This window comes from Epargyreus clarus, unplaced genomic scaffold, assembly GCF_041222505.1.
Source record: "Epargyreus clarus isolate Ecla_fem2 unplaced genomic scaffold, WU_Ecla_fem_2.2 ptg000023l, whole genome shotgun sequence".
NCBI lineage: Eukaryota > Metazoa > Arthropoda > Insecta > Lepidoptera > Hesperiidae > Epargyreus > Epargyreus clarus.
Window position 1 is genome coordinate 15,079,111 of NW_027332230.1, and position 14,267 is coordinate 15,093,377.

The 14,267-nt window shown below is 35.5% G+C and overlaps 1 protein-coding gene across 1 annotated transcript in view; it reads right to left on the bottom strand.

The window, feature by feature from the left end:
- Positions 1–14,267, bottom strand: part of NGR-A9 (neuropeptide receptor A9) — an 85,432-nt gene that overhangs the window by 33,730 nt on the left and 37,435 nt on the right. Inside the window, exons 5-6 of the mRNA XM_073085586.1 lie at positions 8,368–8,550; positions 1,412–1,527 (exon numbers count right to left, since the gene is read on the bottom strand). Coding sequence (XP_072941687.1) covers positions 1,412–1,527; positions 8,368–8,550 — 299 coding nt within the window. The remainder of the gene's footprint in view (positions 1–1,411; positions 1,528–8,367; positions 8,551–14,267) is intronic.

Sequence of the window (14,267 nt, forward strand, 5' to 3'; positions counted from 1 at the left end):
GTTCATAAGTAAACACAAGTATCACAATAATCGATGTACATCGTAAAGCCTCAAAATTAGATGAATACTAATGCGTCAAAAGTAGCTGAATACGGTATGAACAAAATGGCTTGCGTAACTAACATGACATGTCACAGTTAGCTACTTTTGACAGTTTTCATCTACTTTTGAAACTTTACGACGTTCATCTAATTGGCTACTACTTGTGTTTAGCTACTTATGAACTCCAAGCGTATATGTATTTTTGAAACCGTAATCTGTTCATCTACTTTTGAAGCTGACTGTACGTTTGGCAATTTGCCAGTTACCGAGAGATTTGCAAGTACAGTACTGTTCAGATTCATGTAACTGCGGTTTGATGCAGTTGTTAACTTCATACGTTATAGCCCAAGATCCGGCTGAATTTCTACGTCAATTTGAAATTTAAAATATCTTATATATAAAATTATCATGTCACAATGTTAGTAACCGTACTCCTCCAAAACGGCTTTGCCGATTTTCACCAAATTTTGTATGCATATTAAGTAGGGTCATAAGGGTTGTTCACCCTTAACATTTTTTTATTTATGTGGCAACACAACGATTGCCGGGTCAGCTAGTATGTTTATAGAATTCTAACACTCATCATTTTCTGTCGGCCAATTTCATCATCAAAATATTAATTGTGTGGCTTCAATCTATTTTACGGTCCAAAGCTGGGCACGGTATTCTCCCCATAATATAACTATGCCGCTCCAATGCACATTTGTCGACTAATGTATGTGCCCTAAGGAGGGTATATTTCAAATCGTTTATAAGTAAAAGGCTTAACGACTATCCTATGATAATAACCCGGTCGAAAACTTACCAGCTCTGAAGCATGAAAGGGCTAATGATATTTACTCAGTGTCAGCTTCCCAACGTGGTCGACTATTAAGCGTTTTTAACCTTGTATTACGACCTACCTCGGCGTTATGTTTTCTTTATATTATAGCAGTAGCAAACGAACATGCAGTCCACTTGTAAAAACTACTACTGCGGCTACTGCTGCCCATAGACATTTGTAATTAACCCCTGATAAGAAAATATTATCTTTAAAATTAGATTCCTACGTCGACTACGATGTGTTGCTACCCACAGCAGCTAGCATTGCTGTTATTTGGCAGAAATAAATGTGGCGGTGGTGTCGCCAGAGTCGAACTTGGGGTTCTTCAAATTTCATAAAAAAATTACGTTACTTCGAGTTCTTAATCAGTGACTTATAAAATAATTCTTGACTCTTTTTTATGTTTATACCTAACGATAAGGCAGACGGGCTACCTGGTGGAAAGCAGTCTCCGTCGCCGTCGCCTATGAACATTTGCATCACTACATACATCGCCGGCTTTGGAGGAGAACTCTTTTTGCACCCCTATTGAAGAGCTTGAATTACCTTAGTGAGCTTCCTTGCATTCCATCCATTCTCGCAGCAAACCTCAGTGGAGTTGCCTTGCAGTATCGGAGTGGTTGGCAGCAAATGGGTGTTCTTGCAAGAACCTTCTCGGCTCACTGAAACAAACATCGTTTATCAAAAGGTTGAATAGCTGAATCGATCGGACGACCTAGACTTGAACTTTATAATTTTTTTTATTGTATCATTCACACCGCTTATTATTAGGGTTGCGTTGCCAAAGGTTAATAACGGAGCCTTGGTACTAAGTATTATCTGTATGTCTCTCCGTGTCTCTCTTGAACCGTAATGGATAGATACTTGAATTTTTTACACAGTGACCGCCAATGAATACTAAAAATGAAAAAGTTTAGAACAATAGGAAATGCCCATAAAAGAAACCATATTTAGTGTACTAAGTATCTGTATTTCCCGGAAGCTCAGGGTATGCATACCCTGAGCTTCGGGGAAATTTTGTAAAATATAAACAAGTGTTGCATACCCAGAGTTAGTATATAGTTACACTTTGAAGAAATCATATTTCATGTTAAAGGGTCGCGTCTGCGAACCTTTGATATCCTTAGCGGAAATAATACTCGTATTATGTTACCCTTAAAGGGAATCGCGATATCTATTTACTCTTAAGTTACGAGTATATTTCTCGGAAAAATATATATCGTAATATTTATATATAAACTATATATAAATATTACGATATATAAACTACTAAAGCATCTCTCAAATCAATATAGGTATATGGCTGTAATTTATTTTGTGTCCCACATCTTATTAATGTAAATCTTATATTAATTGTGGGTAAATCCATTATGGGTATCCCACAACTACATAATATAGGACTGGAACATACTCGACCGCATTCCAGTGCACATAGTAGATAGGGGTTAGTTGCCAACTCACGTCGTTACATCACCCATAAGGTTGGTAAAGATTTAATTTAACTACAATCAAGTCTGCTAGCTTCACGTTAATTTCTAACCACGGAAGTAAAACTGAGCCACTAGCAGTCGTATCCAAAAGCAAACCGCATAAGTTGCTTAACTTTATAAAGTTAAAGCGGCTCAGATCGGCGATTCGATAGCTATACTTATGCTTAAAGTTCACAAAGAGGTATTAAGACACCTCTGCGCGCGAACACATGTATTTATGGATCTTTATCCGATCGACTTGCGACCGTAATCCGCAAAGTTTGCGGGTGCCTCCATAATAGCACTTGCAACAGTGCGGTTTAGTCATTTTTTTTAATAAACAGCTATTCAATGTCCGCGCACGGACACGCTCAAAAAACCGCTACGTGACGCCTCACTCTTAGCCAAAATTAAATCGCGGAGCAAGATGGCAACGCTACCCGCCTCGTAATTCTTGGCAACCCTCACTTAACATAAATTCTTTTGTGTAACTGAATTTTGGAAACAGACGAGTTCCAATTATCTATTGATACTTTGAACCTTAACAACTAAATTGGGTCACAATTTTCTTTTCAACCATTTTTTGGATTTGTCTTTTTATTGTTGGTATATTTTGAATAAAATATTATTATGGTTCTCATAGTCAGGTTTTTCATTTCAGTTAATACTCGTGCTTCGAATTGATTTAATTTAAATACAAATCATGCATTACTGTTCCTATTTCCCTCAACATCTCAAAGTATAATAAAATCTATCTGTATTAAATGAACGGTGGGTTCGATTTTCATAGATAAGGTATTTTGAACCCAGTAGATGGCACTGTTATCAAAACATAAAATTTTCCTATCCATCTTCTATTTGATGCAAATGAAAAAAGTGTTCATCAGAAACATGAAGTCGGTTAAAAATATAGGGAAAAGAAATTGAAACTCAATATTTTAAATGTAATTTTGCATAAAACATAAAAAAATAAATTAAACAAAAGTATTTTAAAGAAGACATGACCATCAATAATGTAAATTATAGGCATGTGTGTATAGTGCCCCTAGTGGATTTTATCAGAACTGATTGGAAATGTATGAGGAAATACATAGCAAAAACAAAGAAACTCATACCAAAGGTGCAGGTAAGTCAAAGTATTTTATCAATACTCCACGCCTACGCCAAGAGACTTTTATTCTGTTTTTGTATATAACAACATTTTTGCTAACAACCTCCCACCTGAGTTTTCATCGTTAAATAAAATGTGAGAGAAGTAGCGTAACGACGCTTGTTAGGTGGGAAGTACGTGACAATAAAAAAGAACGGATCAAGTTTGTATGAGAACGTCTTTGGTGAGCAAACTTATCGTCAACGCGGATAGGAACAGGACCGGATTTGGAGGTGCGGAGATCGAGGGGCAACGAAGGAGGCTCCCAAGATTTTTCCGAATAGAAAGGAAACATTTTTTTTCTGTCTAATCTTTAATAAAAAAAAATGCCAATAAATGTAATTATTGTGGTACGAGGTGGTAGAACCCTTTGTGGTTCGACTCCGGCGGTACCACCGCCACACCTATTTCTGCCTAATAACAGCAGTGTTAGGCGCTGCTGTGTTCCGTTTTGAAGGGTGTGGTAAGGGAGACATACTGTTCCGAGGCGTTCCAGCTTAGTCCTCCGGGGTAGCGGCGCATCTGTGGCCGACCTCAGGTAGGAATATCTAATCCTATCTGGGCTGATTACAGATGTCCATGGGCGGCAGTAGTCACATACCATCAGGTGGACTACATGCTCGTCTGCTACTCCTATATTATAAAAAAAAGTTAAGTGGAAATTTCGTTTATAAAATGAGAAAAAAAAGGTTGGGAAAAAGTACGCAGATGTTGTGCACGATTCTTTTCGTCTATATGTGGCCCTTTCTTATGGAGGCCCCAGGACAGTCCCGCTAACTCTCATCTAAGTCCGGCCCTGAATAGGGCTGTACGCTTTTATGAGTTTGGTCGTTAAGTGGTTTCTAAGCTAGTGTATACAACATATCTATAGCCTGATTCATAATTAGGTGTCCAAAATGCAAACAAAGAAATGTCACTGTCAAAATTAACAAGAAACAAAAACTTGAACAACTATACACAATTTAACAAACGGGCTATGAAAACGAAAAAACATTCGAGTTCGATCACAATCACGAAAATGAATAAGAGAAGAATATTAGCTATGAAACTTAAAAATTACGGCACAAGAAATGTTTTGGATTCCGAGTGTGTTACCATTATCACATTTTAATAATAAAAAACAAGGTTTATGGTAAACCTTGTTTTTTATTATCATTACTGTATGGAAAGAAATTGAGGTAATATAAATATTAGAAAATGTGACTTAATCTTAATTTATTTAGATTATTATTTTATTATTGTTGTATTACTTTAATATCGTCAAAAATAAGAAACTACCATTTGAAACTATTTTCTTGATAGGTCAACACCTTTGTTTACATTTTGAACACCTAATTATGAATCAGACTATAGGTTTTATTAACTACTAAGTTCTTGATATCGTCCACAACGTCTTTTATTAACACTTACTCTTACCACGCGGGTTTTAGGGACTCCGCGTCTCGCGTGCGTGACTTACATGACAGGAAAAGTATCTTTGGAACGATAGGATGCGACTAACACGCATGCGGACCTCGTCCACATGCGGGTGCAAATTCTCGTGACAAGAAAAGGATCCTAAAGAGTATTTCACTTACAAAGGAGAATGTACATTCTTGGTACTGATTTTTCTCATGCGTCAAAATGAAAGTAATATTAAAATTATTTTTTGATTTTTTTACATAATTTGTCGATCAGAATAGTTTCTTTGAACAGGGGATTCCATTTAAGATAAAATAAGACGAAATGTTGATTGTTGTTCTTAAAAATTAAAATGGCGGAATTTTATACTCGGAATTCAATAAGATCTATTAGTGTTTTGACTTATGATTTTTCTCATGCATCAAAATGAAAGTAATATTAAAATTATTTTTTGATTTTTTTACATAGTTTGTCGATCAGAATAGTTTCTTTGAACAAGGGGGTTCCATTTAATATATAATAAGACGAAATGTTGATTGTTGTTCTTAAAAATTAAAATGGCGGTATTTTATTCTCGGAATTCATTATTTTAGGTTTATAGGATTATTTTAGATTTTTTTACCTACTACCTTTAAAAGTAAATGGAATATGTTAATCGAACTACATTATACGTACCTACTATCAGTTAAAACCGACCATCAATCTATCGTCGGATATTTTCGATTTTGAGGTTATGTAACATTTCGGTAAATAACTTCAGAACCCGGGTGCTGATCTAAAAAATAATTATTGGTGGTAGTATTTGCTTAATTATACATCGTCCACAACAAGTTTCAATTTGATGCAACTCTGGACGGCGGTCCATACTTTCATGGGCATTGTCCTTTGAAAACTCCATGAGAAAATTATAATTTCAATTGATCCACGTATAATATATACGTTGTTTATAATTCTTAATTACTATAATTTCTTTATTATTCTTCCAGAATTGTAAAACATCAAGATTTACTATAATTTCTTTAAAGTTTTCCCATTAAAGCAATAAAACAGCAATGTTGAGTCACGGACAAACTCCCAACTAATTATTTCGCAAATTCAAATGATTATTAATTGTGCCTTTGATGTTTGTTGTGCATTGTTTTCTGTTTTTAATTTCAATTATATATTATATTCAATTTGGGAGTAACCCTTTATTTTTAAAGCATCTATTACTTCTTACTTTATTTGATGGTAGAACCATTTGTGGTATGACGCCAGAGGCACTACCGCCACATCTATTTCTGCTGAATTATAGCAGTGTAAACACTGCTGTATTCCTGTTTGAAGGGTGCGATAAGAGAGACCGATACTCGTCCAAGGCGTTCCAATTTAATTCTCAGGCGTCATCTGTGGTTGACTTTAGGTAGGGTTCCCATCTTATCTAAGGTTAATTAAGTATAGATGTCTATGTCACGCCTTGATAACTATTAAAAGCGTTAAAAAGCGTATTAAAAAATTAACGTTTAGAATAAGGACCAAAAATTCACATTTTGTTTAAACAATATTTATAGCTTGTTACTTAATAAAACGCAAAAATAGCACACTAACCTTTACCTACATTAGAATTAGGACATAGGGCATAGACCATATTTGTCTCAGTAAATTTCCCAGTAGGGCAATTTTAAGTGCTGATTTATTTGGATATTTTATACCCTGGTAAGCCGAATATCTAGGCTTAATGAAACAAACTTTAATACGAAATGTTCATAGGATAGTAACATCGGCAAATAGTTCTCTTGGGTAATCCCGAAGTAATCTTTCAAATGTCTAACTTTAAAGCTCGATTAATTGTTTCTATCACTGTATTTGAAGATAATCGTCTTCAGTATGGTTTGCAAATAATAAAATTTATATCAATGGACTGCTTTTATTACTAAGTAATACAAATAAAACTTTTGGTGGCTCAAATAATTTTAGACTTTTAATTAAAGTAGATGATGATTTTAGAATTCTTCTATTTATAATTATAAGGTGGAAATACGGCCCACAACGACCCGCATGGCGGAGCGGTCACCGTACTGGTCTGACGCGCAGAGGGTCCCGGGTTCGATCCGCGGCCAAACAGATATCTAAATGATGAATTTAGGTTTCTGTTTCTGGGTCTGGGTGTTTGTGTACTTGTCTCTGTGTCCATATCACCGACGATACAGGGAATCCTAGTGTCGGGCTGTGAGTGTAGAAAGCATTAGAAATTGGTGTAACGGAGTTGTTAGAGTGGAAGCTTAAGCTTCTGCTCCCTTTATAATAATTGCCATTATTAGTGTTAGTAAGTTAGAGGGTGAAACGCTCAAACTTGTGCGAATTCAATAGACGCCCAACTTTTCGCTTAGTCAGCTGGATGTATTTACCTCTTTGTTCACTAGTATTAAGCACTCTAAAGTTGTAGACTGCTCGAAAATAACCTTCTTGCAATTTTCTTTAGTTACAACTCCTATTTGTAAACTACTTGTAACTAATATTAAATAAACGCTCTTTTGAACATGAACGATCAAGAAAAATATAAAAACCTATAAGCCTGAGAGTTCTTAAGAAAATTAAGTTCTCAAAGGTATATAATGTGTATGGTGTCTACCTAGCACATCTGCAAACCTGCCACGGCTAGCATGTCTTAGAACTGTCCTAGACGTAATAACTATCTATTAATCTGTGCCTAGACTGAGATCATGATCATGGTTTAATAGCAATGGCGCAATAATATCGTCAATGCAATATGCAGTAATATCATCAATGAATATGGGAGAAGAAAGTTTAGATGAATATTTTCACGATTTATTAAATTCAAATGATATTAGTATAAAATATGCAGAAAGTGACAGTGACAGTTTAGTTCTCTTTTGAAAACGTTGTTTGCAAATTTAACGCAAGTCATTCCGAACGTTGCACAGACGACGTGAATAGCAAGTGAATCGGACATAAGCGAACGCTAAAGTTATACAGCTCATACGAGAGATTATTCTTTGATACTACTGACCTGATTTATCAGGTATTCGGGGAAAGGTAAATTTAGCGTAGCTTCTGTGAATATAATATGAATTTAGTTTAGTAATAGCAACGAATCTATGATCATCTTGGTGAGGATTCTGTTTTATTTGGTGCTGGTGCACTGATCACAGTTTCTACTTAACATCAGATCACAAATTGATGAATTAAAAAATATTTACCTAGTATTTTTTATTATCATAAGGTTTCTTCTAGTACTAGACTTGAAGAATTTTATGCATGTATAAGTTCTTAATGACAATGTGATATAGCTTCAAATTTAAGTAGAAACCATATTTATTACCATAAAAATTAGGTCTATTACTCGAAAAAATGTCGGCGCGGTATTCTTCCTATTCATTTTGGAACTGTTTTAATGCTGGTATTTTTGGACGTAGACTCGATTTCCTTTAAAAGAAGTATTCTCAATTTTCCATTAAAAAAAAAGATTTAGCTTAACTTACAATGTTTCTGCCAATTAAAGTTGTGCTGGATCTCGTGTCTCATGCCCCGCCACAGTTTCGTCACGATGAGGGAGTACGCGAAGGACATGATAAAGAATGGAATGAGGAGCAGCGCTGCGTCCAGACCGAGGTTGAACAGCCTCTCCAGTTCTGGGCTTGTCCACACCTCTCTGCACTTGTATGCTGTTAAAAGAAGAATACAGATTACAATAGTATTAGTGGAAGTTGGCAAACGTTATATGTATATGGTGACAATACTCTCTCTCGAAATACATACTATTCACATTAATTTTCATTTTATGATTTTGAAGTTAAAGTATTGTGTGCATTGTACAAATGAATAATTGAATTCAACATATCTTAACAAATTAAAGATATGAACAAATGAATTGAATGCTTCATGCTAGGCTTTTGTCCAAAATCTCATCAACCGATCCGCAATCGATATCGGCACATTAAATTTTACCCTAAAAATATGTAGGTTATATCTAAAGTTCGATATGAACTTGATTCAGTTATTTATTTGTAAAAATCACGAATTGCTTATTCATTTTTGCTTCTATTTTTAAAAATGTCGTCAAAGTGTGGAAATTGTCGCTTTATTAATTCTTATTCAAATATAAATACAATAAGTGTATTTTTGGAATAATATCAACCCATTATTGTAATACTGCTGGGCACGGGTCTCCTTTCAAAATAACAGCGCATTCATACTTTACGTATTGTTAGCCAATGATAACTGTGATAATCATAAACAGCACTACGCAGTAAACAGTGATAGCCCAGTGGTTGAATGGCGGCTTCTCAATCAAGCATGTTCAAACCTCAGATACCTGTGACTTTTTAAAGTTATGTGCGTATTATAAATTAACTATCACTCCTTAAACGGTGAAGCAAACGTGACACTTGAGAAATTTTAAAAACAAAAGAAACGTTTTCTACGGACTAGGCCTAATGCTTCTTAATCTGAGATGAGATCTGTGCTCAGTAGGGGACAGTGACAGGTTGATGACTATGCTTACTACCAGTTCGGTGTGAACAAAAGTTGAAAATGAAAAAGAGCAATTGCGTTTCATTCGCTCATAATCAGTGTATGACGATTATAGCTACGTTCGATTTGAACGCTCTCTAAGAAGAATTTAGGCTTTAAAGTCAAATTTGTTCAGGTAGGCTAGCTTCATATAGCATTTATCAAAATGTTTTCATTGACCATTATTTCAACGGAAGTTGTAACCCTTAATAAATAGGCACAAAACCTTTTTCTAAATCCAGACAAAACTGGACAATATAAAGAGCAATTTAACGCAGATAGGGTTCCCCGTAAATAATGTTCATACCAAAACAGACAGTGCCTTACCCGGATCTCTTTCCATATTTTATCATAAACAATTGAGTACGTAACCAGTATTTCACTTCACTCGGAAAATATTTATCTTCTTTCCAATTAGTGGGTGTGTAGTGTTTTGTTTACCGTGGATAATTATATTCATTGTGATGTTAATGAGCTTCTCATTCTGGCTTCAAGTTATTTTGCATAAACTGGATAAACAAAAACAGACATCGAGAAAAACAATATAATGTTAGACATAAACAAACGCAAAAAGCCGAAGGTCGGGTTCAGTGGCGTGCCTTGGGAGAGGCTTATATCTAGTAGTGAACTAGTGTGGGCAGGAGAGAGGGATATTTTTTATAATATAGGAGTAACAAACGACCATGCAGTCCACCTGATGGTAAGTGACTACTGTCGCCCATGAATATCTCTAACCAATCCCAGATAAGATTAGATTCCTACCTGAATTCGGCCACAGATGCACCGCCACCCCTGATGACTAAGCTAGAATGCTTCGGAAAAGCATGTCTCCATTACCCCACCCTTCAAACCTGCGCATTCAGCTTTTATAGGGTCCGTCTTACTCGAAACACGGCTTCCTACTACCTTTAAAAACGAGACCATATTTAGAAATGTAAGAGATATATTTTGACCACAAGTTTGAAACCACAACACAGAACAAGTAAAATATAACGCTGCTCCTAAAAAACAGAAATTTTCTTAGCGGTGGTTCATCCGGAGTCAGATCACGTAAACTCTCACTACCTTACTACTGTCTAAGTCGAGCATAGCAAAAAACAACTCGACTCAAAGGATTATGCTCACCAAGTTTCGCAATGATATCTTTGGTAGTTTTTGAGATAAGCATGATAAAAGAGAGACGCGGAGTACACATTAAAGTTATCCGACTTGGACAGTTTGTGGATTAAACTGCTGAATGAAATGGATATTGCATAGTATTAATAATTGTTAAAATGGCAAAAGAAAACATCGTGAGGAAATTAAAAAAAAATGTTTTCAAAGGTATGTGAAGTCTACCAATACGCACTTGACCAGCATGATGGACTATGGCCTAATCCTTCTCATTCTGACAGAGACCCGTGCCCAGTAGTGAGACGGTAATGGGTTGGTGATGATGATGATGATTCATTATGTAATGTATCAAATCATTTTTTTATTACAAATAGGTTCTTTACAGAGCACTTTTTGAATGTCAATACAACTACCACCACTTCACAAGGTGTTTCGTTATGGAGAAGAAGCGGCGAAAGAAACTCCATAACACACATATTTAAAAAAAAATGTTTTTGACAATGTCAACTTAACGTAATGGTACATGTGGAGCTGAAGCTAATTCAGACCACACCGTTTTGTCAGTCAAATAATCACTTACTTTATAGTACGCTTTTTTACATAGCGTTAGTTTAACCCTATACTTGACATTGTGCACTTAAATGCACATTAGAATCAGATTTTTTTTTTCGGATAATGCGACATCGAATCTTACTAATAATAACTGAAAGCGAATTAGCAAACGTTTCTTTATGTCAGAAAATGAAATCAATATCTATCTCGTTTACACATTGTAAATGGTAAACAAAATAGCGAGCCGTCATTCAGCGCCTGCGCAACGCTCTCTAAGAATCTTATTTTATCTGAATGAAATTAAGTTATATGTACGAAATTTATATAATCTTACTTTCTGCAAGCTTTATGCAATGTTTTGGTGATATTTTTTTGAGATATAATGTTTTGAATATATAGTAATTCATGACTTTTGTTATGTGTGCATTAAAATGCACACTGCCAACGACATACAATATTACTGTTTGTCAATATTGTGTCTTTAAATGCACACTGCCAACTTTGCTACTATATACTAAGGTTCTGCACACAAGGTAGGGAGTTGGGTGAACAAAGTTCAGACAGAGTTTTTTTTTTATAATTCATGACTGAAATTAATATTTCCCCGTTTCCACTAAATTCCCAGTCCTTAGCTTGCAATATTTTTTTCAGATGACTGGAGGCCGAAAAATTCTAACTTTGGTGTCTAAATTGCGTAATTAAATCGGATATAGAATCCAGCAAATCCCTAGAAAGATGAATTCCAGATGTCTAGGTCTCATAAAGACGTCCCTGAACTCAAGTCCTGTCCAATCAATAGCGTCTTCTGTCAAAAATGTAAACATCTCCAATAATGATGATTCCAGAACATCTGCAATATCAATCCCAGATAAGACCAAATTCCCACTTGAGGTCGGCTATAGATGCGCCACTAGCCCTGAAGACTAAGCTGGAATGCCTCAGAAAAGTATATCTTCTTACCACATCCTTCAAACAAGTGGAATAAAGTCCAATCATATGCTCAAATTTAATACAACATTCTAACGGAAACATGGATGCAGGTCTAAACAGACAAGTCGCTTTATAGCGTACAAATGTGATAGGCCATTGTTAGTATTGTCCTCACAGATCCTGGACATCTTCGTTTGTAATGCCTGGTTGCTGTTTCGTCATGGGAACAGCGGTAAACAAAAATTATTGCCACTCAAAAAGTTTCGAGTCGCTTTATGTGGGAACTGTTTTTTTTTGGGAGGAGGTCTTCTAATCTCTCAACTCAACTAAAATATCTCAAAACTTGTTGACATGTCATAACTTTCGAGACTTTTATTTTAAGTATTTTCAAAATGTATGATATTTTTTATATTTTTTAATTATTTCTTAGTTTAGTGAGTACTTGGCGGTGTGCATTTAAAGACACATATTTTTTTCTCGTGAACCTGGCAGTGTGCACTTAAAGACACATACTATATTCTGAAAACTGAAATTCAGAGATTTTTTATTTTATTTTTCCTAATCTCCTTATGACCCAATTAACGCAGGGAAGTAGCAAAAGTATAATTTTTTTAGGATAAAATTCTCTGCCAAGTATAGGGTTAACGACATGTTTGAACTTTTTTCTCTGAGATTCAAAATGTGGTTGGGTATTTTATTGTAGTAGCGAATACAGTTGCCCATGAAAGATCTAGCCACCTTACATAATCTATGTTTAGGAATTGCTAATATATTTCTATTTCTGGTATTAAAGTTATGGTGGTTACTATTTTTTTCATTCAAACATATCAGTGTGTTTTCTTACATACATAATATTTTCATAAATGTATTAACTATGCACCGTCAATATATTAATAGTGGGAAACAGTTCTCTTAGGGACTCACCACGCCGCAGACTAAATATTGACCTTATTGCTCTTTTTTGAATAGTAAATACAGAGTCTATGTCAGCAGCACTACCCCACAGTAGACATAATGCTGTGAAAGTCACTGAAATAGACAAGTCTGGCAGTGGGGATGTCTGTTAACTGTCTAATTCTTCTGACTGCAAAAGCTACAGTACTAAGTCTGCTGGACAAAGCAGAGACGTGGGGACCCCACTGGAGTTTAGAATCAATGGTTATCCCCAAGAAAACAGTTTCATTGACGAATTGCAAGGTCTCACCATTTAGAGCGACATTCATCCCCGTACTCCTTACATTTGGTAGCATAAATTTAATACATTTAGTTTTATTAGAATTCAAGAGTAGGTTGTACGCTTTTTTTATCTGTTGCAATTATTTTTCGTACTACTGCTGGACACAGATTCCTCTCTACAATTAGAGGTCTATATAATTCTATTCGAACAGCCACTAGCGTTAACATAACCGCCGACCGCGGTATTTTCTTTGCTCGCTTGCTTAACTTTCTTGCTCACTTAGCGCCTACATACTCGTAAGTGCTGCATTCCAAGTACATAAGTATTGCAAAATCTTTATATATATATTTTTCATGTGCGTGTGTATGTCACTGAACTCCTCCTAAACGACTGGACTGATTTTGATGAAACATGTTGTGTGTGTTCAAGGGAACTTGAGAATGGTTTAGATTCACAATTTAGTCCGTGGGAAAAGGTTTTTTTAATTAATTTTTAATTCGTAAGTAGTTATAGAATCGGAAACTATGCATTTGATCAAGTGATGATCTTTAGCAAAGTTGTTGTCCAAGAGCCCACGAGGGTTTGGGAGTTGGTAAGACCAATTTTCGACAGATGGCACCACTGTCATTCCAATGCAGGTACAAATTTTCCGTTTTATGTATGTCATATTATTTCTTTAAAATGCGGGCGAAGCCGCGGGCACCACTAGTGTCTATATGAATATTCGGATACAAATGTAGTGATGTTTCCGTATTAGATTTTTTATATGTTAGGAAATTTGCCGTCTCGGCGTCGTTACAGTTAAATTTATCTGTACCGTGGAAATAGGGACTAAATTTGTATATAAATAACACTCCTAGGTCATTTCAAAATTATCGACGCAATTTGTGTCATTTTAGTAATGTAATTTGGTTTGTCTGAGTAATGTCTTTTCAGGACGTTATCAGAAATACCAGTACTTATGTAGGGCGTAAAGGGAATAGTTTATGGTCTCCTAATTAATCCTTGAAATGTCCCTCTTAGGACGGATAGGCATCGTAAAAAGGCGATATACCACGCAAGTGCCTATGATAAATTTAATTCGCGAGACTTTTAGGA